At 43.4% G+C, this 24933-nt stretch overlaps 1 protein-coding gene across 2 annotated transcripts in view; it reads left to right on the plus strand.

The window, feature by feature from the left end:
- The window catches only part of ADAM12 (ADAM metallopeptidase domain 12), a 185053-nt gene that overhangs the window by 33408 nt on the left and 126712 nt on the right, over positions 1-24933 (plus strand). For both annotated transcript variants that reach the window (XM_077182778.1, XM_077182779.1), the window contains exon 3: positions 15924-15997. In XM_077182778.1, the coding sequence (XP_077038893.1) occupies positions 15924-15997 (74 nt within the window). The remainder of the gene's footprint in view (positions 1-15923; positions 15998-24933) is intronic.

A 24933-nucleotide genomic window follows, 5' to 3' on the forward strand; every position in this document is an offset into this window, starting at 1 on the left:
AATAAATACACATAAAAATAAAACATTCTATATTTTTATATTATATTAAAAGGTTTCCTTGCCAGAGAAATGAGAGTTTCAAAAGTTCCTCATGAACCACAGTGAAGTTGTTTTCATGCTGTCCTCCATCCTCTGTGCTGGCTGGCACCTGAGCTAGTGAGAAATTTATTCAGCATAAAATAATTATAAATAAAAATAATAAATAAATAAAAATATTCTATATTTTTATGTTACATAAAATATTTCCTTTCCAGAGCAGTGAGAGTTTCAAAAGTTCCTCATGAGCCACAGTGCAGTTGTTTTCATGCTCTGTCCTTTTAGTGTGCTGGCTGGCACCTGAGCTAGTGAGAAATGTATTCAGTATAAAATAATGATAAATAAATACAATAAATAAATAAAAATAAAATATTCTATATTTTATGTTACATAAAATATTTCCTTGCCAGAGCAATGAGAGTTTCAAAAGTTCCTCGTGAACCACAGTGCAGTTGTTTTCATGCTCTGTCCTTTTGGTGTGCTGGCTGGCACCTGAGCTAGTGAGAAATTTATTCAGCATAAAATAAAGTCGCAGCGATTTATTGCTGTTGTTGCCTATCCCACAAAATCACTCCTCTGCATCCCTTGGAATGCACAAATTTGCTCCTTCAATTTTAGGGAGCTGGTTTATTGATGCAATGTCACCGTCACAGCCTTGCTGCAGGGAGAGGAAATAATTTGTATTTAGCCTCAGGCAAAGTTTGTGTGTTCAAGGTGTTCTTATCTGTGAATTTTGATTTGCAAACTGCAATTTGATGGAGTTGTTTGGGGGGGTGCAGCTGCTGTAACTGCTTTATCAAATGCAGAATGAAAAGGATGTTTACTTAAAAACATGCTGGATGTAAAAACAAGTGTTTGTTGTCTGAGGGGAATACTGCAGCATCTCTCAGCTCAGGAATCCCTTGGGATGAGTGCACACAGGGCATCTCTGCTCTTCCTGATTCTTCCCCTGACTGTAACCAATTTAGTCAATCCTCAAATGTTATTTTTTTTTGTGCCCCTGGAGAGGTTGTTGGAGTTCCTCTCTGAAATTCTTCAGTCTCCTGGTGATCAAGGTTTCTCATTTAGCTTGGGATGTGGCCCTAAAACGCTCCTTCCCTCATCGCCTCAGGAAATCAGCAGTGGGGGAGCCCCTGCAGAGCCCTGCTCTATTGATATGCTGATGAGCCTAAGATTTCCAGAAATGCTGGATATACTTTTAAACCTCCCAGAAGGCTCTGCCTGGCTCCTGTGCTTCAGAGCCCTGCTCTGAGCACACCATGCTCGCTGATATTTGGGATACAACCATGGCACCCCTGTCTGGGAACCACTTCTTACTTACAGGGACGCTCCTGAACCTTTCCAGGAGCCTTTCTCTTTTTATTCTGCTAAAATATATGCCTTGGCTGTATAAAAACCACCAATATGTCAACAATGTGTTATTTATAACAGCAAAGTTTTAGACACTCGTGTAGTTGGATGTTATTTAAATATATAAGAAGTGCAACATTGATGCTTTTTTTGGTAAAGGAGTGGTAATTCAGTAGTTTAGGTGCATGTCTCAGTGAAAAGTTGGAGTTGTTGCTGTTTGGAAGAACAAAGAGCTGTGTTGAATGGCTCAGGAGCAGCAGTGGGGTGAGACTTGTTCATTCCTTGAGAAGTGGTGGGGTCGCCATCCCTGGAGGGATTTAAACTTGAGTGGATGTGGCACTTGGGGACATGGGTCAGTGGTGGCCTTGGAAGTGCTGGATGAAGGGCTGGACTCCATAATCTGAGAAGTCTTTTCCACCCTAAAGGATTCCATGATCAGAGTGGTAATTTCCAACCTAACCCATCCCAAGGTTCAGTGGTTGATACTGGAGGACTCAGGAGTGCAGGTGGGAGGCTGAGGATCTCACAGGAGACTCAGCCCCAGGGACTGGAGATGTCTCATAACCTCCTCCTTGGAAAATTCCTGGGAAGGAAAGCAGTCATTAAAATAAATGAGGGAGATAACTCAGCTGGGAGGACACGGGAAGGAGAGGCAGGAATGGCTGGAGAAACCATGGCTGTGGTGAGGAGTGAGGAGCATGGAGTGTGGAGAGGAGGAGGCTGAGCAGGGCCCTGGTGGAGCCTGCGGGCAGAGAAGAGGCAGTAATCAGTCTGTGTGACACTGTTAGATGTGCTCCTGTCTAGCAGGGACAAGAAGAATGGCCTTACAAGGCAGCAAGAGAGGGCTCAGTAATAAAGATAATGAGAAAAGGATGTATTTACATGCATATCATGAGGGAGGGAGGATAAAGGTCTCTGAGTGTGCTGGAATTTCAGAAAAGCCAGAGAAAAGCTGCTAAATGAGAATGGTGCAGTTGATCCTGACATGGGGCAGGAGCCTCTGAGGTCCCAAAAGCCACATTTTCTATGACTGGATGCAAAGCAGAGATGGCTCCTTCTGCTTCATGAGAACCTCCTTTGGGAGCTTTGACATCTCTGCTATACAAGAGGTAAAATTCGTATTTTTCTGGAGTTTTAGATACATGAAACTTCATAGGGAACACTTTTCCTCTGAGGTTCCTGGGCAGGAACCTCTGAGGTCCCAAAATCCACATTTTCTACGACTGGATGCAAAGTGGAGGCCATTCCTTCTGCTTCATGGAAACCTCCTTTGGGAGCTTTGCCATCTCTGCTTAAACAAGGGATACAATTTGGATTTTTCTGAATCTTTAAATATCTGAAGCTTCATAGGTAACACTTTTCTGCTGAAGGTGGAAAATGGGTGCCCAACAGCTTTTCTTTCTCTTGTATTTATTGGTTTTGTACAACTTGGACCCAGACTAAATAACACCTGAACAACGAAAACATGAACTCCTTTCTCAGCTGGGTGAAGAGAAAGAGAATTCATTAGCAGAAGTTCAGCCTTTTGTTCTATTAAATTTTGGTTTTAATTCAAAGATAGATGCTGAAGTCAGAGAGGTGGATCAGGATGCCATGGAGGTTGGGATATTTAATATTCCAACCCAGCTGGTTTAGGGTGGAAGCTGTGGCTCTGTAAGGTCTTGGTAAATTTTGTGTTGTGCTGCAGCTCTCTCCTACCTGTGCCAAGTCATTGGCTTCTGGTTTTGGGGATGGGAGCAGAAGCAGAGTAGGATTATACAAATAATGAGGTGAAAAGCAGGGGAAACAGCATAAATACAGGACTGAAGGGTCTGTTAGCAACCTGGAGCTGCCCATGAGGGTGGGTAAAGAGTCCTCTCTCAGGATGGGATGCTCTGGCAGCCCAGGTCTTGCACAGAAGGATCTTGGGAGCAGATCTGATTCCATAAAGAACAATTGAAATGAAGTTTTTAGTTAATAATCTACTTGCTCCTCATCTCAGCTGCAGCGCCGCTGCTGCTTTCTCCCATGATTCCCAGGTTCCTAAAAGTCGATTTTCCCTCATCCCTATGGACACTGGACACCAGCACCTGCTGAGCTGCAGAGTTCTGCTCCTGCTGGTTCTTTCTGGGATGCTCTGCTCCATGGGGCTGAGGGTGGGAACTGGAGATGTTCCCTGAGCCTTCTGCAGGGTTTTTCCCTCTTTCCCACCCCTGTGCAGTCAGCCCAGAGCAGACTCAGGAATATTCCTGTTCATTTGCACTCTGAAGGTGAGAGCAGACTTTGCTTTGCGCTTTTATCACGTGTTGCAAATGCCTTTGAGATGTTTCTTTCTTTGTTATCTCAAAATTCTGTGCTCTATTGATTTTTGGGTTTTCTCTAAGGGGCTGAAAATTTCATCAGTAACCCTGAAACCAACTGAAATAATTGATTATCTGTTTGTACCTCCTCTTCAGTTATTTACCTCGTGCCCTTCGATGGAGAAAGGCTGTCCTATTTCTCGATGATTTACTGTAAAGCAGATCTTTGCTGAGCTTTAATATCAATTTATATAACCTTGATCCAGGGGTTATTTTTTGAGAGCCACGGGTTTATCTAATATGTCATGGAAGAACTTGTTCTAGAAATATTTCTTTATAGCTTATTCTTATGGAACAGATGGGTAATGTGAAAAGAAACATATTTTCTATAAGCTCAGATTGCAATTGAAAATACTTAAATTATCTCCAAGAGTAGCTAGATGCCTAATGAACTTTGTAGCAAATTTAGATATCTTAAAATACGCATTATCCTGAATTGATATTTTGAATACAGGGGTTTTTATTTCCTTGTGTGGATATTAATGGTAACAACGTTTTTATCTGTGTTTTGTCTTTGCCTTTGTGGCAAGAAATATATTGGTCATTAATACTTTAAACCTGGAGGTATCAGTCAGAAGAGACCACATGTGTTTTTGTTCCAGGATGAGCTTTCTGAGATAAATTTACTGTGCTTTCCACACTCCTTCGTGCCATTTGTTTTCTCCAAGAATGTCACTGTATAGGTGTGGTATCTCTGGGCAAAGTCTCTTTCTAATTAAGCAGAAAAATGTGAGATGCTGCCCCCAGGTTCCAGGATAATTTACTTTACTAGGAAATCTTCGGCTCCTTCTTTCTCTTAGGGCACATTCCAGGATATAAAAATGATTCATGTGTCTTGGAAGTACAGCTTTGGGAAGTTTGTCAAGTTATCTTGAGTAGCCCAAGAGTGGGGTGAAATCGCCCTTTACATTAGTTTAAAAAATAAGAATATTTTATCTGCCTTTGTATAAGGCATTCATCACCTTGGAAAGACCATCAGAGACAAATTGTGGTTTGAAAGAGTGGAAATCAGACCCCAACCCCTCAGTCCTGTTCTGCATTCCAGTGCTGGGGATGCAGAAGGGAACTGGAATCCAGAAGCAGATCGGCGAGCGCAATAACAAATTAGCGCAGCAGATTTAATCAGAGCCACAAAGAGGGAGAGATGTTTAGGGAGAGCAAAGCCTGAGCTCACAGATCTTGGCACAGGCCTGGTGCAGTGCAACTCTGTGATGGGGGGGAGAGGGAGGCTCTGAAAGTGAAGAACAGCATATAAATTAAGCCAAATAAATTAAGTAATTCAAGCATTAATCTAGCCAACCCTCCGACTTCATTCAGAGAGGCAAAACATCTATCATTGCTTCTCTGGAGATTGTAGCATTGTTGAGAATTCAGTTTAGCCAGGACATTTAGACCAACCCTTGCATTCAAAAAAAAAAAAATCCTTAATTTTCTCATTGTCTGAAACTGATTGTATCTTTCTGCCTTTCAGTAAGTTTCACTTAGTTGCAATTACTTTGGCTTCAAAATCTTGAAATCGAATGAATTAATGAAAATGGAAAATCAGAACTCTTTCCTAATTAAGAACTGAGCTTTTCAAGGAATATGAAAGGATTTAATTTAGAGAAAGATGTTTGGAGAGCATGAAATGTGGCTTGAAGGAGATACATGTGCATTCAATAGAACTCACTGAGCCCAGCCAGATTTGTATTGACGGGAAACAAAAAGCATCTGAAACCCTCTTTCAGTGATAGGAAAATTTATGGGATTTCTTGAAGCTCTCCAAGTTGACTTCCAGTTCAGGGAAATGGGTGGCCACCTCTGTTTGTCTCAGTGGACACAATTCCTACTGAATTCCTCATTATTTCTCCCTGTGGCAGTTTGCTGAACCTTTGGAATGGGATTTTGGGGTTGATTTTCCATGGCTTTGTGACCCCTCCAGGTGGATGGAGGGAAACCTCTGTCCTGGCACTGCTGCAGGTGACAGTGAGGGGTGAAAGGAGTGGCTCAGGTAAAGACTCTGACATTTCAGTATGGATTTTATCTTGTATTCTCCCTGAAATCCCATTCTGTTCTGCTGCTCCCTCAGCAGACACGCACACCTTGTGACACCCGGGGCTCACCTGCTGCTGCCCTCCCCAGGCAGAGGAACAGAGCAGAGAGCACCTGGAGGCCAGGCCATTTCTTATCTTTGTAAATTTAGTATAATTATCACCATAATTCTCCTTCCCCACAGTGCACAGCATGTCCTGGGCTCCCTACAAGTGATGGCTGCAATAATTCTGTGTGGAAGGGGAGATGTTTCCAAGGAGGGTCAGGCTGGCTGCTCAGCTCCAGCTCTGTTCTGGAACAGTGGATGTGTGGGTGGGAAAATGCAGAGCCATTAGCTGGGAATACCCTCAGGAAGCATGGTGGGACAAAGGGAGTAAGGTGCAGAAAATATAATTACACTGGGTAACGAGCTGATGAAGCCTTTGACATGGTCCATGCTTGACCTTGGCTTTTTGAGCACATGGGGAAAATGTGATGTTGTAATCAAACTTCTGGTAAAAGGAGGTCACAGCCCCCAGTGTCCTGACAAGGAGGAGGAATTTTACTTTTCCAGACAGGAACAACCCAAACAGGATCCACTACATTTGCACTGCATGGTCCTCAAAGAACTCCACGTCCATTTCAAACTGGCAAATCTCAGCAGCTGCTCACTCCCATCACAATTACCCAAATTGCAAAGGACTGTCTGCAGCGAGCTCTGCTCCATAACTAAGGCAGCCCAGCCCCAGTGAATTGCTTCCTGCCTGCCAGCACTATTAACTTGTGTTTTGTGACAATTTTCTCCAGCCCAGGCATGTTTGTTTTCTTTGCACAGCCTTGCACCAAGCATTGTTTAAGCAGCACATAATGGATTCCAACCAAGAGGTGCTTTCTGCTCCCATCTGTTTGATAGCACAGCAACAGTTGTGATTCATACGTGCAGTGTAAATACTGGGTAATGACTGTGCCTTTCCTTTCAGCCAATTCCAGGTTCTTTCATTCCTGGGCCAGCTTCTGGGCTGCTTTTGAGGCAGGGGAAAAAATGTCTGAACCCAGGCTTGAAATTTTCAGGTGTTAAATGTCTCTCTAACAGAGTGACCCATCGTGGTGCAGAGCTGACAGTAAAAGCTGCCACGAGCAGGAGCTGCCATGGGCTTCTCAAATCTCTAAGGCTGTGTGGTGTTCAGGTGCCTTTTCTGAATATAAGGACACCCAAACACTCCTCCAGAAACTTACAGGGTATTTCCACTTCAAGCTTTTGGGGCAACATTCCTGGAATGTCCAAGGCCAGGTTGGACACGGGGGCTTGGAGCACCCTGGGACAGTGGAAGGTGCCCCTGCCCATGGCAGGGGTGGCACTGGGTGAGCTTTAAGGTCCTTTTCCACCCAATCCAAGCTGTGATTCTGTGAATACAATAAGGAAAATAAATATAGGGGATGTTTCATTTTTTTAGCCCATTTTTTTACCAGACTCTTCAACGAATTTTTTGTATCGTTTTTTCCCCCCTCTATTAAAAAGATTTTTTTATTTCCAGGTCTTTCAAAAACTCAAATTCCTGTTGGTGCAATCAATCAACCTCCTGGCCACCCCCTCAGGGTGTCAGAGGACAGGCAGGGCTCTGGCCAGTTTAGGGGATGGATGGGATGGGATGGGATGGGATGGGATGGGATGGGATGGGATGGGATGGGATGGGATGGGATGGGATGGGATGGGATGGGATGGGATGGGATGGATAGCAAACACACCCTTCTATCAGGCTGGGATTCAACAGCTCTGCTGCTCTTGTCCTGCTTCCAAGCTGAGATCCTGCTGCTGGTCCTGCTGGGCAGGATGGGAAGTCCCTGCACTCCGTGGAGTCACTTCAGCACCTGGATGAGCAAATTTGGGGATCTTGGATAGATTTGTGGAAATGACCCTTGACAGAGACGGTGTGTTTGGGATACACTGCAGTAAATGAGGGCTGGCTAAAAGCACACGTATTTTATTATTATTTTTATTGCTTGTTCTTACTACAAAGTCAAGTTCACACTTCAGTGCAGTCATTTCCATTCAGTCAAAACCATATGCTGTTGCATCTTCCTTTCTTCCCCTTTTTTGTGGCCCAAGGAATCTCCTCACAGGTCAGCAGGCATTAGGAAGGACAATAAATCCCCAGCAAAGGCTGCCCTGGGCTGCTTTGCACCCAGGCTGCTGCAAAGCTCCAGGAAAGGCTCCCCTGCCTCCCCTGGCTGCTTTGTGTTCCAGCTCCATCCCTCTCCCAGCCCACATCCTGAGCTGGAGGATCCCAGAGCTCGCTCCCCATCAGCTCTTTCAAAGTGTTGGCAGCACCAGTTCCCCTTTTCATAATTCACCCGTGTTTGTTCTCTCAGAGTTTGTTTTTGAAAATCTTTCAAAGATTTTTTTTTCTTGTTGCAAGGTTTGTACTGAAAAGGGAATACTGATTTTTGACCTGTTTTTAACTGACATAGTTCAGAGGATAATTGGAGGGCTGCTGTAAAAACCAAGGCTGCCCTATTTGCACTGCTTAGATTCAATTAAAAAAAAAAGAATTTCTTTTACTTCGTTTTTTAAAGTATAAAGCTGAAAATTTTCTGCTAATCCCTTTTTAGCTGGTTAAATGCACCTTAATATATTTTAGTGTAACCTCAGTGCTTGATAATGAAAATGTGGTGTAAAGGCTGAATTCAGGTTTTATGCCTGACTTTTTATTGATACTGAATAAATTCACAACATAACTCAGCCTGACAAGGTGCAGATTTCTTTCAAACATCAAACCAATTATTTTGGAACTGCTCCTAAAATATTTGCTGCTTGGTGTTATGACATTTTAAACATGTTTTAGTCTGGTTAGCCTTTGATTTAAAAAAAAATGTAAATCAGGAATAGCTCACAGAAAGGATGTAGCTAACTTGTAAGCATGTTTTCCCTTTCCAGGAGCAGTCATTAGCTTTGTATTCCTGCATGGAAAGCAGGAAATGGGGAGCTGGAGCTCTGTAATTTTATTGATTTTGGTCTGGCACAATGAACTTCTGGGTTTCCTCTTTCTCGAGCGTTGTTTGCTTGGATTTTTAACTCTGGATAGGGATCCTGGGGCACCAGTAGTGAGCAAGGAGCTGGGGATTTAAACACAATGTTGGAGATTCACAGGGCCTTCAGCAGATGCTGCCAAACAACCTGATGGGCAGAGGCTGGCACTGGCACTGCTGCAGAGGCAAGCACACAGAAATTTGGAGATTTTTCATTTTAATTGAAAGTGGTTTCAGCTTATGAAGAGAACTTTCCCAAATTAGGGTCATTCCAAGAGCTCCAATTTTATCTGCACCTCGTGAGCTCCATGGTGGGGTTTCTTGCCAGCTGGTGGAAGGTTTTCCTGCTCATTGCAGGGGGATTGGACTGGTCATCTTTAAAGATTCCTTTAAATTCCTTCCAACTGAAGTCCATTGAATCATTCCATGATTCCTGTAAGGAAGCCAGGGATGGAGCAGAAAAGTTGCTTTAGGATCTCATCTGCAATGGGTTCTGCCACATTGTGTGGGGCAGAAGGTTTTAAAAAATATATATTTTTATATGTTTATATATTTATATTATATATATAAAATATATGTGATATATAATACATATGTATAATATAACTATAAACATACATATATATTTATAAATCTTCCATCAGTTTATAATATGACAGTATGGGGAGCAGGAAAAGGAGAGGGTGGAAAAGCCTGACTATCCCCAAGCTGCAGTTGCAATTTGCTGTAGGAGTTAAGAAAAGGAAGACAAAAATAAAATTTAAAACCCCCGAATTTAGCTATTGTGTCCTCCAGATAGAGGAATCTTGCATTTCTCTGTACAGCCAGCATGAAAGCAAAAATCTGATCATTCTGCTTTTACATAATCTCTTTAAAATAAACTTGGGGACAAACTTGCAAGTTCTTTGGTTTCCTACATTATTGGACTGGCTCAGCCAATTTGTTAAGGGCTTGGGAGTCATTGGTAAGCCATTAAAGAAAATAAAAAAACAACTGCAAAAGGCTCTGTTCGCTTAGTTGGTGCTCATTATAAGCAGCCACAGGGATACATCCTTCTCATCTGAGAGCAGGCAAAGCACAGCTGAATTTGCTGCCCCCAGGAACCTGCAAAAAGAGAAGAATTAAATGTTTATGCTTTTCATGTCCTGCACATGAAATATTGCTTAGTCTTGGAGGTGTTTGCAGAAAACGTTGCACTTTGTGTTCACTTCTAAACTGAAGCCAAAAGAAAACCAGGAAATATTTATGGATTTAAAAGCATTGCATACAATTTACAGCATTTGTTGCAGGTTGTAATTATCTTAAATGTATATTTTTTGTAGACAGCTTGCATTTGTTGGATTGAGTTCCAGTTTCCATGGTAAGATTCCCTGAGTGACTTTATTTCTTATACATTTCCCAGCTTCTCCCTTTTTGTGTCTTATAGATAGTAGAGGAATAATATCAGCCCAAAGATCTGATACTGTAAATACACCTTTTAGCACTACTGCAGAACGTCAGTGTGTGATAAACGAGGGAAATAAAAGGTATTTTCATATAGATGGCAAAAAATGGCATGGAACTTTTCCCTGCTGGAAATAATGGACTCTTTCCCCAGTTATGCAATTTCTAATTCCTGGTGTTAACTCTTCTGATCCAAGAAAAAACCTGTATGTGTGTGGAATGTGACTACCTGATAAATCTCAAAGGTCCTTAATTTCCAGAGCTGTGTTTAGGAGATAATGATCTCACAACCTTTGTTTTTTGTGCTGGAATTTCTGGTTTTAAGAGCATAGAGGAGAAAGTCAATAGGATCGTGGAATCACAGGGAGGTTTGGGTTGGAAAAGACCTTGAAGGTCATATGGGGACCTTAAAGCTCATCCAGTGCCACCCCTGCCATGGCAGGGACACCTCCCACTGTCCCAGGTGCTCCCAGCCCCAGTGTCCAGCCTGGCCTTGGGCACTGCCAGGGATGCAGGGGCAGCCCCAGCTGCTCTGGGCACCTGTGCCAGGGCTGCCCACCCTCACAGGGAAGATTTTTCTCCCCCAAATCCCATCCATCCCTGCCCTCTGGCAGTGGAAGCCATTCCCTGTGTCCTGTCCTATCATTGTCACCACTAATAATGAAGGGATGGGACTATTTTCAGGCTAAGAAGGATTTATGGCTCAGACAAACATCAGGCTCAGAGTCCCTGAGATTTCAGAGGAGCAAGCATTCAGCCATAGCTCAAGAGCAGTCACAAGTTCTTTGTTACAAGGCACTCTAGAACTTTCTAACCCAATGGACAGGTGCCACAGGGTTTATTTTGCTTTTCTGACCCATCACCTTTACTCACTTCTGCTGCACTGAGGATACTTTTGTCCAATGGGCTCCTGTCTCACAGGCACACATCTGCTTCTGTTCTAACTTCTGAACTCTCAGTTTATTCCACACAACCCCACCCCTACATTATAAACCCTTCACCATCTTATCAGTGCAGTTTCTCCCTTACTTCAGGCATATTCTTACTTACAACTATAGAAATATGAGTTTATGATTTTTCTGCTTACTATCTGTGTATTGTATTTTTACATCAATGCAAGCTTCTCCCCAGGCTGCAGAGCAAACCCTTCAGTGTCTGTGGGAGTTTCTGTTTTTCTGTTTCCCACATTGTCCCTCCATCCCTTGTCCCCAGTCCCTCTCCAGCTCTCCTGGAGCCCCTTTAGGCTCTGGAAGGGCTCTGAGCTCTCCCTGGAGCCTTCTCTGGGTGAACACCCCCAGATTTCCCAGCCTGTCCCAGAGCAGAGGGGCTCCATCTCCCTCATCACCTTTGTGATGGTTCTGAGGACTTTCTCCAGCAGCTCCATGTCCATGCCCTGCCCCAGAGCTGGCCTTGCTGCTCCATGTGGGCTCTCTCCAAAGTGGGCCTTGCTCAGACAGCAAACATCTGTGGTTTTAGCACAGTTTAAAACTGTGGATGAAAAAATACTCCCAGATGACCCCTTGGTAGAATCCTTTGTCCATCCAGTCATTGACTCTGGTTGGACTCAATGTAGTTTCTGTGTCCTCAAACTGAAGGCCAGGCAGGTAATTATGAAATGTGATCCCCCGTGAGGGGAGGGTTTTTATTTAGCTCCCTGTGGAATGTCAGGAGCCACGTTGCATACTACTAATTACAAGCCATAATTCTGCTCTTAATTATCATTTTTTCCTTCCTGTCTTACCAGTTTTTGCCCATTTCAGCACTGCATAGGCCAAGGTCACCTTGGGCCCAGGCAAAGCTGGGCCTGCTGCAGGGCTGGCTTTAGCAAAGTTAATACCAGCTCTGGAGGGCCTGGAAACCACTTTGCTGGATTAAACAAACCTGCCTATTTCAGTCTGGCCCTGTCAGGATATAATTTAAATCTTGGAAACCAGAGAAGCAAAATGACCCCTTTTTGTTCTATTTCTTGTGCTGATCTCTATCCTCAAACAGTGAATTTAGACACTGGATACAGCTGAAAATGCATTTCTGTTTCCAAATGAATTAATGCTGCTGCTTTGAGTTAATTTTTACTCTTTTCCTTATCTGTAGATATTTCCCTTTATTTCTATTATATAATTGCTAGAATTTATTTAAAGTTGTGTGTGCCGATCTAACTCATGCATCTCAATCCAATAAAATCTTATATTTTTATAGAGAGGGAGCTGCAAAGACAGATGTGTTAGGACTCTCCATTCCATCAGTTTTCTGCTTTTCAAATGTAATGAGAAATTACTTGGAGTCTTCTCTCCCAGTCCCAGTAGGGAAAAGCTCACAGCCCTGCAGTGGGATAACAGCCCAAAGGAAAGGGGGATCCAGCAATAATTAAGATTTTGCCCAGTGACAAATCCTTTGCATTCAAATTTCAGAATGGGCATCCCACCAAGGTGAACAAATCTCCAAATGTATCTTCTCCACAAGTATTTCAGGAGTAGAAATGGGTTATTTTGTGGCTAGATATCATTATTATTAGATGGTATTCCAAACACCACCCCCACGTTCACAGGGGAAGCCCTTAATCCCTAAACTGTCCTTTCTTTTCTCTTTCTCAGTGAGGATCAATGTGATTTTAAAAGCAGAAAAAAAAGCAGTACTTATGAAACATGTACTAGTTAAAGTAGTTTTACTGCAAAACTTTTCTGACTCAGAAATAGGCTGCTGTCCCTTCATCTTCTAGTTAATCAAGTACTGATTTATTATGTTTTTTAATCTGCCTAATCAGTGAGAATTCTTGCTTGACCTTGACTTAATGTTTCACTAATTTCCTTCAAAATATTGATTTTATCTAACATCAATTCAGACCAAAGCCCCTCAGCTCCAAGCAAGGAAGAAGCAAATTAAGGGGGGGAAATGCTCTTCCTGGGTTTTTTTTGATACAATTTGATGCAGATTTTGGATGCAAATCTTCTAAATAAGAGGGGAAAGTTATGGAGATTCCTACTTCAATCATCCTGAAGTTTGGCCTCTTAGGATATCAGGGAAAAGCTTGTGTGCACTGATGAAATCTTCTCTTATGCCACAAAAAAAAATTACCAAAAAGGAAAAGAGAAAACTGCAGTTTTAGGAGAGAAGTAGAAAACTTGAGTCTGTGGAGAAAAGAAACTAGAACCCTAAAAAATTCTTGATTATGGTTTAAATAATGCCACTCTCATCAGGTCCACGTGGCTTCCACAGTCAATAATTTTAAAGGGACCAATGTGGGAATAAGTTGTGGCACCAGCATGGAAATATGTTTGTGGTTCTTAAGGAAGTCTTAGAACAAGTGACTCTCAAACATTCTGAGCAGGAGGCTCTGTATCCCCACAAGGTGCTTTTTTGATTATTCTCTGTGGAAAATAAAAGCTGTGCTCTAATATCTGTACTTATCATCATTTCACCCTGCTGACTCAGGTTTGAAAATATTGATTGTAAGGGGAGGGTATCACAGGGTTTCATGGGATTTAAAATGAACTTCTAGGAGATTGTGGCAAAAATGTGCAAAAACTTTAGGGAAGACTCCACAGCCCCTGCAAGAAACCCCCCCCCCCCCCCCAAAAAAAGCCCCAACAAACAAAAAATCTGAATTAATTTCACAGGAGTATGGATTAAAAAAAGAGGAGGAAAAACCAAAGCACAAACCTCAAATGCCCTTTCTGAAAGAGACTCATTTTTTCTTTACCATTAGAAATTTATAATTTCAAGTGTTTCTGTTTGCAGTCACCCTAACACCTGTGCTGTGGGTAATTTTTGCTGTATTTGTGCTTATGAATTCCAGTCAGACTAAGAAAAAATATAGTCTCATCTCCTTGCAGATGGAAAAGAAGGAAATGAGCCATTTGTTTGAAAGAAAAATTGATGGTGAAGCAAGATTCTGAACCTGGGTCTGGTGCACAGCAATGCAGCATCCATAACTGGGGCCATTATTGTGCTCCATGAGAAGAAGTTTCAGCTTTAGGAATTCTCTGAGAGATGATTTTGTCTTGTAACAGCCTGTTCTATTCTGCAGCTGCTTTTTTAACTTTGCAACTTTACCAACATCCATTGACTGTCAAATAAGTACCACTGTGAACTCATGAATAAACATAGTTGTCATTTCCATATTAAGAGGGCCTTCAGCTGAAAAGAATCAATTTGTGCCACTGCAATATCTTAATTATTTACTGTGTTATATTGTAATTAATTGTGGTTTGCTCTCTCAAAACTCCATATTCTGTAGATCTCACGGGTTTTGGAAGCAATGCACTAATATTGAAGTCATAATCAACACTGCTTCTAAATATTCATGCCAAAAAATGACTCCCATGTGTTTGCTGAGTGCCAAGGATAGTCTGAAGCATTTATTTAGCATTCTAGTGGGATCTGGTTTCTGCAGAGTTCACAGAGATGCAGAATTTCAATGCTGTTGCTGAGAAAGCACGTTTGGATTCTCACGAGCAGGACACTTTGGAGAGAGCAATGGTATCTCACTCCCAGCCTGGGCTCAATAAAGCCTCAGAGCACTGGGGAGTTCTCAGCTATTTCTCATTTGAACAATTTTGTTTAGTCTATGACAGCCTCCCAATAATTTTGCTTTTTAACAAACATCTCTAATTTTTCAAACAATTTGAAAATCACTGCATTCCAAGGACGGGGATGCTCTGTCTGTCACAGAGGCTCCACTGGGGCTCTGCTGCAGCAATCACAAATTCAGACACATTTCTCAATAAATCAATTAAACACTAGAATCCTAAAATGATTCTAGCTGCAATTGGCTGACACAAATCTCCAGAAAAGCATCTTGAGTGTACAGGGGAACAGCTGATTTATGGAGCTACTGTTGGAATTTCAAACAAGGAAATGCTGTTGCACAATCCAGTGAGCTTGTTTAATGAAATGTAAGTTAAATGTAAACAGTTTTAAAAGATATTTGAGCTGAGTCTTTTGAATCAAGAGTAGCCAGCATATTGCAAACTGTGCTTTCTCCTTGGGAGTGCAGTTTCCAGAGCCTGTGGAGGTGCATTGCCCCTTCCTGCAAGTCTTTAGGCCTCCATTGCTCCAGATCCCCTCTCACAGCTCACCCCAAAATTATTTGGTTTACCTTGGATGCTTGAGATGAAAAAGAACTGGGGTTTTATAACCAGGGGAAAGGCAGTATGAAGATTGCACACAGCCATGATGGTGCTTGAAAATGCAATCCAGATGTCCTGATCCATGCTGGAGTGCAACTGGGATTTCTGTGGGCTCTGGTGCTGGTGTTCTGTTTAGAAAGTTCTCTTAAATACTTGGATATGCATAAATACTTTGTCTGTTGTTGTCACAGAAATACTTGATAATACTGTTGACCATATTTTTATTGATATTTCACATTTTTTGTGCTTGACAATCCTTATGTGTCCCTTTCAACTCAGGATGTTTTATACCCTTAATTCTGCAGCACCACTTCTTTCTTTTAAGATAAAACTTAATTACGCCTTATGAAAAGCTTGAAATAGATCTTAAAAATTTGAAATACATCTTGGATATTAGGAAGGAATTGTTCTCTGTGAGGATGCTGAGGGACAGTGGAAGGTGTTCCTGCCCATGAGAACTAAATGGTTCTCAAAACCCCTTCCAAGCCAAACCTTCCTTTGATTCCATGATGTGTCCATTTCCCTGGCAGAGCTGGGTGCAGGATGATGGGCTCTGGGTTTGGACTCAGCCAACTCTGTTTTCCTTTTTCAGAACCACCCAGCAGTGCTGCAGTTTGTAATTCAAGCTGAAAATAAACATCTGGTCATCGATCTGGAGAGGAATGAGTAAGTACCCTGCTGCATGGTCACTTTGTACTCTTGGAGGAGGGTTATAATTTTAAAATTGATGGTTTAAAATTAACCTGGGGCCAGTTTTGCTACTGGTCCCCTATACAGAGTCCCCTAACAAGAGAGTTTTGTTTCAGTTTGGGTTATGGGTATTTGTGCATTGCTGATAGAGCAAGAATCTCTATGGTTGTGTGCATTTATGTGGGGATGAAAATGGACATGTTGCCTCTCAGGGTTTTCCTGTGTATTTCTTTTGGATATTTCCTCCTTTCCTGTGGTAAGGCCTTTTATTTATAGTAATCTGGAATACCCTACAGTCTCTGGAATTTTCTGGGGAGGACTCATCCCTCCTAATGCTGTCTGCACCCATGATCTGCTCCATGCAGTGTCCATCAGGGGTGAAGAGTCAAGGCTTGGGGATTAGCCCCTGCTGGAATGTTAAATGGAGCCCTCTGGGTCTGCTGGCAAGGGGCTGATGATGGGATGGTTGTGCTGTTCCTGCAGCCCAGGACCAACACTGGGCTTGAGCATCTTGAGCACAGTTTCTGTGCATCTTTTTCCATGTGCTCTTGGCAAGTCCTGCTCATGTCCATGAGATTTCAGAGAGGGATCAGGGACTGCTGTAGATGTGATCCTATGGGCAGAGTTGTTAAAAACCAAAACAAGAATGAAATCACTGCTCTGGAAATCCATGACAAATGGAAAAAGTCATCAAAGTCTTTGTCTACTATGCAAGTGTTCTGCTTTCCTCTAAGAGAATCTCAAGGATATATGGTGGGAATGCAGATGAGGACAACTGCATGCTGTTTGTCAAAAGCAAACCAAAGATCACTCTCAACCCAGGGAAAAGCTTTTATAACAGTTCCCAAGGATCTGTGAGTTCTGCAGGTTCCCCTGCTGGGGAATCAAAGCCACAAAGGTATTTTTTTCAGTTTAATAGAGAGAGCGTGGATGTGAGTGATGCAGTTGGATGTGTTAGGAGGAAGGAATGTGCTTGTGAAAGCAAATGTCCAGGGGAGGCTGGGGATGGACAACATCAATGGAAAACCATGGGGCACCTCTTTAGTCCTCTGGAGTAAAACAGTGCAAGATGCTTTTTATTCCCACTCATTTGGATGAACCCCAACATTACCCAGCTGTGATGAATTCCAGCTCACTTTATTATTCGACATCAAGCCCAGATCTTAAGCTTCCTTTCTGTTATGTTTAATGCCCCTTAGCTGTTGGAAACCTGTCCTTGAAGGGTGTGTAGATCCCCCATGCACAGGTTGCTGTGTTCCAGTAACTGGAGGAGAATTTAATTCCTTTAGTAAACAGGGATTTCACTTTATATTCTCTTAATCTTTGTCAAAGGGTGTGCCTTCCTGCAGGAATGGGAAGTATGCAGCAATTGAGGAAACTATTTACATTCCATGTCAGCGATTAAAAGAACATAAAAACATAAAAAAACCATAAAACTGCTAATACAGGCTTTGCTGAACATACCAAACTCTCTTGTACCTGTAATAAAGTCAGATTTAGGAGATTGTAAGATGCAATCTCCACCTCTTTTAGAAGCAGGACAGGAAAATGCAATAAATTACCTTCACAGGCGTCTGTGTGACTGTGTGGATTTGGAGATGTTGAGATCTGCTCCTGAAAAAATACATTTATCAGTGATTATTTTTCAGCTGGGGTAAACTGGGATTATTTTTTTAGTTTGGTGGGGTGTTCAGCTGAAGGTTTGCCTTCTGGAAGAGCTGTGTGTGGTGTTGACAACATGAAGTTCCTCATCCCAGCAGGAGCTTTGAGGCAGTGTTGGGGAATGGAACAATCAGCCTTGCCTGGGTTTGGCATTTGTCACACAAGAGGCAGTTCACAGATCCCAAAGCACGAGAAAAAATTGGTCAGGGTCTTGCAAAATCATTTTGCTCTTTTCTTCACAATTTCTGACTTTGATTTTCCTAAGAGATTATGGTCTGGGTGTTGCAAGTCCATGCAGAAGTTTTCTCAGCGTGTGCTTGTGTAGGTCAATTTTTGTTTCTGTAAATCACACCAGGCACTGGTCTGCAGGACTGGGCTGTGCTTCCCAGGCAAAACAGTGCCAAGCTCTTTGTGCTTGTCTGTGGAAGTTGTGGTTGTGTTTCTTCTGCCTGTAATGCTGGTGTTGTCACTGGCACAAGAGGTGAAAGGAGCATCCTGCTGCTTCCAGGGACTCTGCAGGGGCATGGAGTGGGAAATAATGACCAGGAGAGAAATGAGAGCCTGCATTTCTGCAGAGCAAACATCTGATGGCAGCAAGCCAGGCTGGACCTGTGGGTTCTGGACTCCAGAGGTGGGAAAAGCTCATCAAAAACCTGGGGAAGGGAGCAGCATTCCCATCCCTGTGTCCTGGGAATCTCCAAGGATGCAGATGAGCCCCTGCTCCCTCTTTCTGATATTGATGTGGAACATGGAGCTCAAATGCAAGCATTGAGACATTACTCACCTGCTGCAGGTAGGGGTGCAGAGAGAAACACAAACACCTTGTCTGGAGTAGAAAGGGGCAGCACAGGAAGCTCTGAGACGTGTGCTGTTATCTTTCTGTGGTTTCATGTAAGCATTGGAGAATGGTGTGGTGGGGGTGGAGGTGCATGGGACCCCTAAATTACATAATTTCTGCATTGGGTCATGCAAAAAAAACCTGGATGTGATTTTCCTTGATTAGGAGGAACAGCTGCTTTGAGTAGTCTTGACATTAAACTCCATTTATTGAAAACCTTAGAGATTTTCCAAACCTTGAGTTAAGTTTCAAAACACGATTCAGATACATTAGACAACCCCAAGTGGGGAGCAACGTGTGAAACCATCTGTTATCTGTGGAAATACTGAATGTCAGTTTGGTGTTTTCTGATATTTAGACCCATCAAAATGTGTTCATATGTACTGGGCAAGATGTTCTGAGTGACTTCTGGAAGAGTTACTGGTACCTGACTTGGCAGCCTAGGGTTTGAAATCTCGATGGCTTGCAGCTGTTGAGATTCCTTCTGTGGATATTCATTAAATACTTTGGTGATTAATTTCCAGGCACTGCCCATTTGTAATTGCAACCCCAAAATTATTTTGTGCTGGATTCAATTTGTCACAGGCAGAAAACCTGCGAGCGAGCTCACGTTGCAAGTACATTCCTTACCATGATTTAGCTGCAAAAGATGATTGCACTCTTGAGAACCTTCAGCTCTGTAGTACCTTAAATGTTTTAGAAACACTTGTCATATGGAGAGATTTCCAGAATCAGCAAAGCATCCATCAGCTGCAAAATAAACCACTTTTTGGAGCAGCTGGCCGGGCTGGGGTGCATTACATGTGTAATACTGATGCTCTGCTGGTCTGCAAGGGACAGTAATGTATGCACTCAGAAATCCCTTGGAAGTTGATTGCAGCATGTGGGTCTTAGAGGGAAGCACTTAACGGCTGTGTCAGTGAAACAGAGCCCCTGTAAGATTAAATCTGAGCTGGAGAGTGGAACAGTCTGTGGCTACTGGCTGTTTGTCTGTGACTGGAAACGTTTTGCACTCTGTCAGGGCTAGGTCTGTACACAGCAAAGCTCCTCAGTGCTCTTTTAACTTCAAACATGTGAGTGACCCAGGTGAAGTCAGAGGAATTACTGATTTTCAAAGCTAATTTCATGCTTACATGATCTGCTGACAAAGGTCATAATTATGAATGTCAGAGCAATGTAACTGTGAACAGATGCTGGGGAACTTTCCCAGTGCTGACTCCTGTGGGTACCTGAGGCTGGGGATGTCACAGAAGGATAAAAAGCTGAGATAAGTTGAGGGCATATGAGGGTGAGGATGGAGGGAGGACATCAAGAACACCCCAGGTGTGTCCTGGACAGTTTCCTTCTGCCAGGATTTCATTGTCTAGCTTTGCAGAGGGAGCAGTGAGGGTGACATCCGTGTGCTTGTGGCTGGTGGGCCACTGGCAGTGTCCATTGGAACGTGGAAATGGAAAGAAAAAGCTGGAATATTTTAGAGGAGCTGGGTTCACTCTTCATTTCCCCATCATTTTATGCTCCTTTTTGTCAGGTTTATAGCCCAGCCTTAACAAAGCAATATAAAAAAGGCAATATATGAGGTTACATTGCTGCCTTTTATTCCCTCTGTAAAAATTTTTCCATTTTATCAGGAGACAAAATCCAACTCAGGCCACGGTATAAGCCTCCATCTTATCTATAAATCCCTTAAGGTCCCAGAGGTCTCCAGAGGTTTAGGTCATCTCTGATTGTCCCTCCTGCACATTTTCCACATCTTCATGGAGACCCAGTACCCAGGGTGGGTTGGGATGTGTTGGAGGTCACTCTGAAAACTTTTCCCCAGGATTGAGGAGGCTCCAGCAGAATTCCCTGGGCTGGAAATCAGGCAATAGCCATCTTCATGCACAGTGCTGCCATGACCAGCTCCAGTGAGGCTTCAGAGTTCAGCAATGTTTTGTTTCCTCTTTTTGGTTAAAAGAAAAGACGTCGTTCTCTCCACTTTTGTGCCCGACCTCCCTGAATGGGAGCACTGATTGGTGTGCAAGTGACATTGGAGCTGGATTAATTTAGCAGGGAAACAACCCATTCCCAGTGCCAAAGGAAATAGCTGACAGGATTTGATAATGAACTGACATGCTTCTATAGAATCAATGGCTTGAAATACAGAGAGAGAAACACATCTAAACAAACAAACCCCAAACAGAGAGCTGGGACCTGTCAGAATATACTTGCTATTGTAATTCTGTGCTGTGTCTTAGCCAAAAAACTGTGACCTCAGCCTGGTTTATGTGCAAGTGCTGGAGCTGGCAGCTGTACTGCAGCATTTCAGCCTCAGCTGACAGTTGGGATTCCACCAGAATTGAAGTAAAAAGTTTCACTTTCCTGGAAGGAGCAGTTTTTCCCCTTCTGCAGTGGCACCATGGCAGTCAGGTGGTCTAACCCATACCAAAATATGGCAATTCAGCTACCAGAGCTACAGTAAATTGGGATCAGTCTGTGGCTCTAAGCTACAGGTATTTCCCTCAGGTTTGTGGTTTAAAAATGCAATATTAGCATGGGGATTGAGAAACACAGGTTTGTTCTATGTTTTTTAGCAATGGTAGTTGAAGTTGTGTGGTCAGTGCTACCTCTGGCTGTGTCATTTTGGAGTGAAAGGGTCCAGCCCCATCAGGAGAGAAACTGCTGCTTTCTTGGTCCATTTTTTATCTTATAATCATAGAAAGTCTTGGGTTGAAAGGGACCTTAGAGATCACCTAGTTCCAACCCCTACAAACACGAGAGTTCCCCATAAGGAGTTCCACTCCTCGCATGAATAATCCAAAAAAAAAGGAACAGTGAAAGAAGATATTTATATGCTGATACAACATGAAGATAAAAAGACTCAGAAATACAAATTCTGAGACATTTTTGTGGCTGTCATAAAGTCTGTCAAGGTCAATCTTCTCCTCCAGTGCCTACAAAACAGCAGGATAATGGGGCTGTGCCAAATTCCCTGTAGAGAAGAGAGGGCTGTGTCCTACTCACATCCCAAACCCTGGTTTTGGGGGCACACTTGGGGTCAGGGGAGTCAGTGCTGCCCTGTCCCCACCCTGCAGCCTGGGCACGAGGGAAGGACTGAGGGATCAAACCCTTTTCTCTGGGAAAAATGAGGTGTGGGAAGCTCATTCACACAGCAAACAGGATCAGTCTGGTGGATGGGACAGGTGCAGGTTTCCCTGCACAAGTGTTTTCCTGAGCTCCCAGAGTGTCATCAGCTGGCAGCTTTGAGCCAAGGGAACTCAAAGGTTTTACTTTTTCAGTCTGTCAGAGCAATCCTGAGCTGTCCCTTTCAATTAAAGATATAACAGTAATAGGCAATTGTTAATAAATTGAATATAGAATCAGCCTGCTTTAGGTTCCACTCTCAGAATACATTGCAGCAGTAGACTCCAATATTTTCTGAGCTGTGTTTTGACCTCCCTTTGGTGTGCAGAATGTGAGGTTTTCAGCACGTCCCTTTGCTGTGGCTCAGCAGAGAGGTGGGGAGGAGAGCTGGCTGTGGGGAAGGAGCAGGAATGCTGTTCCCTCCCTCAGCCCCAGCGCCGTGACAGCAAGCACGGGCAACGTGCAATCCTCCAGGAGAGAAAATTCATAACAAGGAGGGAGACAGGAGATAAAAACCTTCTGGAAAGCTGGTGATCTGCTGCTGATAGTGCAGCCCACATGGCGAGGAGCGCTGGTGCCCCAGCTCCCTGTGCAGGCTGACAGGGAGGGGATGGGAGCGTCCCGCTGGAGCCAGCCTTGCCTCACAAACCTCCCAAGGCCTCCTCTCCTCACGTGGCTTCTCTGTCTGCTCCTTGGGCAGGTTTCAGAATCCTTCTGCTTGTTGGGTTGTTTTTTATGCAATTTTTTTTTTTAATTTTTAATTTGTTAATGTTTTTCATTTAATAAGCAGTGAGGGATAAATGCTGAGCTCTGCTCTGCAGCCTCAGTGCCCCGGCAGGCCCGGGCTGTTTGAGCTCGTCCTCACAACCCCTGCACAGAGACCAGGCCAGATCCAGGAGGGTTCTCCTGACTTTCAGAAGCACTTGTGGATATTGTTTTCTGGCTTCTGAACCACAGGAAGGGCTTAAATAAGTTTTAAAAGCACAGTTGAGGGTGGGCAGGCCCTGGGTCCCTGGCAGTGCCCAAGGCCAGGTTGGACATTGGGGCTTGGAGCACCTGGGATGGTGGAAGGTGTTCCTGCCATGGCTGGGTTGGAATGAGGTGATCTTTAAGATTTCTTCCAATCCAAACCGTTCCATGATTTTATGATTCATGGAATTTTCCCTTCCTGAGTTTGCCCCCTGGGATTTTAGCAGGATGTTGGATGTAGCAGAAGGGAGATAATAGGAGCAGGAGGAGGAAGACCTGGCAATGTGTGTCCATGTCAGAACAAACTGGGAAGAGATATCACAACAGAAAAAAAATTCAAAAAAGCAAGATGCAAGATTTAAGATTCTTTTTATGATGTCTTTCATTCTAATATTTAAGATTCATGTCCTCAAGTCTTTTCTGCTTTGCCACAAGTTTTTTAGAAAAACCAACAAACCAACCAAAAGTAAATCCCTGATAGTATTGTCACAGTCATGCTTAAATCCTAAGGTTTGGCAGCTTTGCTATGCTGTGGTCGTGGAGTTTAGATAAAAGCCTTCCCCTCACATCTGCCCCACATGATTTGTGTTTTGAGGTCCTGGGATATGGTTCTTCTAAGGCTACATCCCTGCAGGGTTAGAAGAAGTAATTTGTATCACAAACTGAGTGTAGGGATTTTTTTAAGGGGCTAAGGAGACACTGGTCATGCTGTTCTCATAGGATTTCATACCTCACTTGCCTTTAAAGATCTCAGTCAGGAACTGAGTGCAGGAGCTCCCACCTGAATGTTCATCTAGCCTGCTTCTCTTTTATATTTTTTCTTTCTTCCTTCTTTCATTTCTTCTTCTTTATTTTCTCTTTTTTTTCCCCCGTTTCCAAGCTCCCTTACCAGGGATTTCCAGGTGTGTATGAATTTCCATAGGCACAGTAGGGCAGCCTTCAGCATTTCAAGCATTTCTTCCCTGCCAGGGCTGCAGGGAAGGTGGCCAAAGTGCACAGACCCCTCTCTAAAAACCTCAGGGTCCTCCTCTGCCACAAAATCCACGGAAAGAGGAGGGAAAGCAGGGGAAGGGAATTGAATGTGTGTCCACAGCAGAGTGTGATTCCTGGATGTTTCTCTGGGCAGGATCCGATTCAACATCCCTGATGTAAGAGCTCCTTTTCCATTTCTCGTCTGTGACTCAGGCTGCAGGCATGTCTGCAGAGCTGCTGCTGCTACAGCTGCCTCTCTGCACCTACCTCTGCCTCTTCAAAAATGAAAAAGGGCAAGGAAAAGATAGAATTTAAAAAAAAAAATTAGGGAAGAAAGAGAGAAAAAGGCAGGTGAAAGGGATTTGAGGACAAGATTTTTCTGAGTATGGGGCCGAATTCAGAGGGGAAGCAGACGCTTTGCTGGATGCTGAATTTGAGACTCTTTCCAGAAAATGTCAGTTCCTTTCCAAGTGACAGAGCAGTTTCTCAGGGCTCCAAGGATGGCAGGAGGTGCTGCTGGAGGAATCCAAACCCATCCCTGCCTGCAGAGCGTGTGGGTCCAGGAGGTGCTCGTGCCCTGTCCCAGCCAACCCACCACCCAGAGCCCCGCAGGGAAGGAGGGATCCCCACATTTATTTGTCTCATTTCCTCCCAGCAGAGCCTCAGGGAGGAATTTGTTCACATTTTGAGAGCCTCGAGGATGAGTCTGTTCACATTTTGAAGATGAAAAGCAGCGAAGTGTTGCGATATCAGCCAAGAGGGCTGATGCAAAAAGCAGAGTCTATATGAACAGTGGGGAGGAAATACATATATGGAAACATAAGCTTGGCAAGAAGGTGCTTTTTTTCCCCCCTTCTTTGATGTCTGGCCTCAGTAATCCAGACAGATTCCTTCAAGAAATGGGTCCAATTTATTCCTCTGCTTTTATCTTTCTACCTGCTCCTCATTCATTTGAAGTAGCTGTGAAAAGTGCCTGGCTGTGTGTGGAAGGGTGCCTTTTGTAGGAATGAGGGAATTTGAGAACACTGGAATGATCCCACAGAATGGGACTATTTTTGGCAATTTGTGCTTCCCAGTCCTCCCAGAGCTTGCCTGTTCATCTGCCCCACATATTTGCAGCCTCTTGGTGTTGCTCAGTCCAGCAAAAGCTCAGTGTCCCCTTCCTATCTGATGCTTTTCCTTTCCCCAAGGGAAACAAGAGTTATGTTCAGTTTCAGCCCCATTCAGGGTTTAGTTTCAATGCAGTCTTTCTCATGTTACATATTTTATCTGCCCAGCATATTCTGTTACAGATTATGTATTAAAAGGTCATGTTTTATTACCGTTTTTTCCCTGTAAAAGGAAAGAATAA

Source organism: Agelaius phoeniceus, chromosome 9 (genome assembly GCF_051311805.1).
Source record: "Agelaius phoeniceus isolate bAgePho1 chromosome 9, bAgePho1.hap1, whole genome shotgun sequence".
Taxonomy (NCBI): domain Eukaryota; kingdom Metazoa; phylum Chordata; class Aves; order Passeriformes; family Icteridae; genus Agelaius; species Agelaius phoeniceus.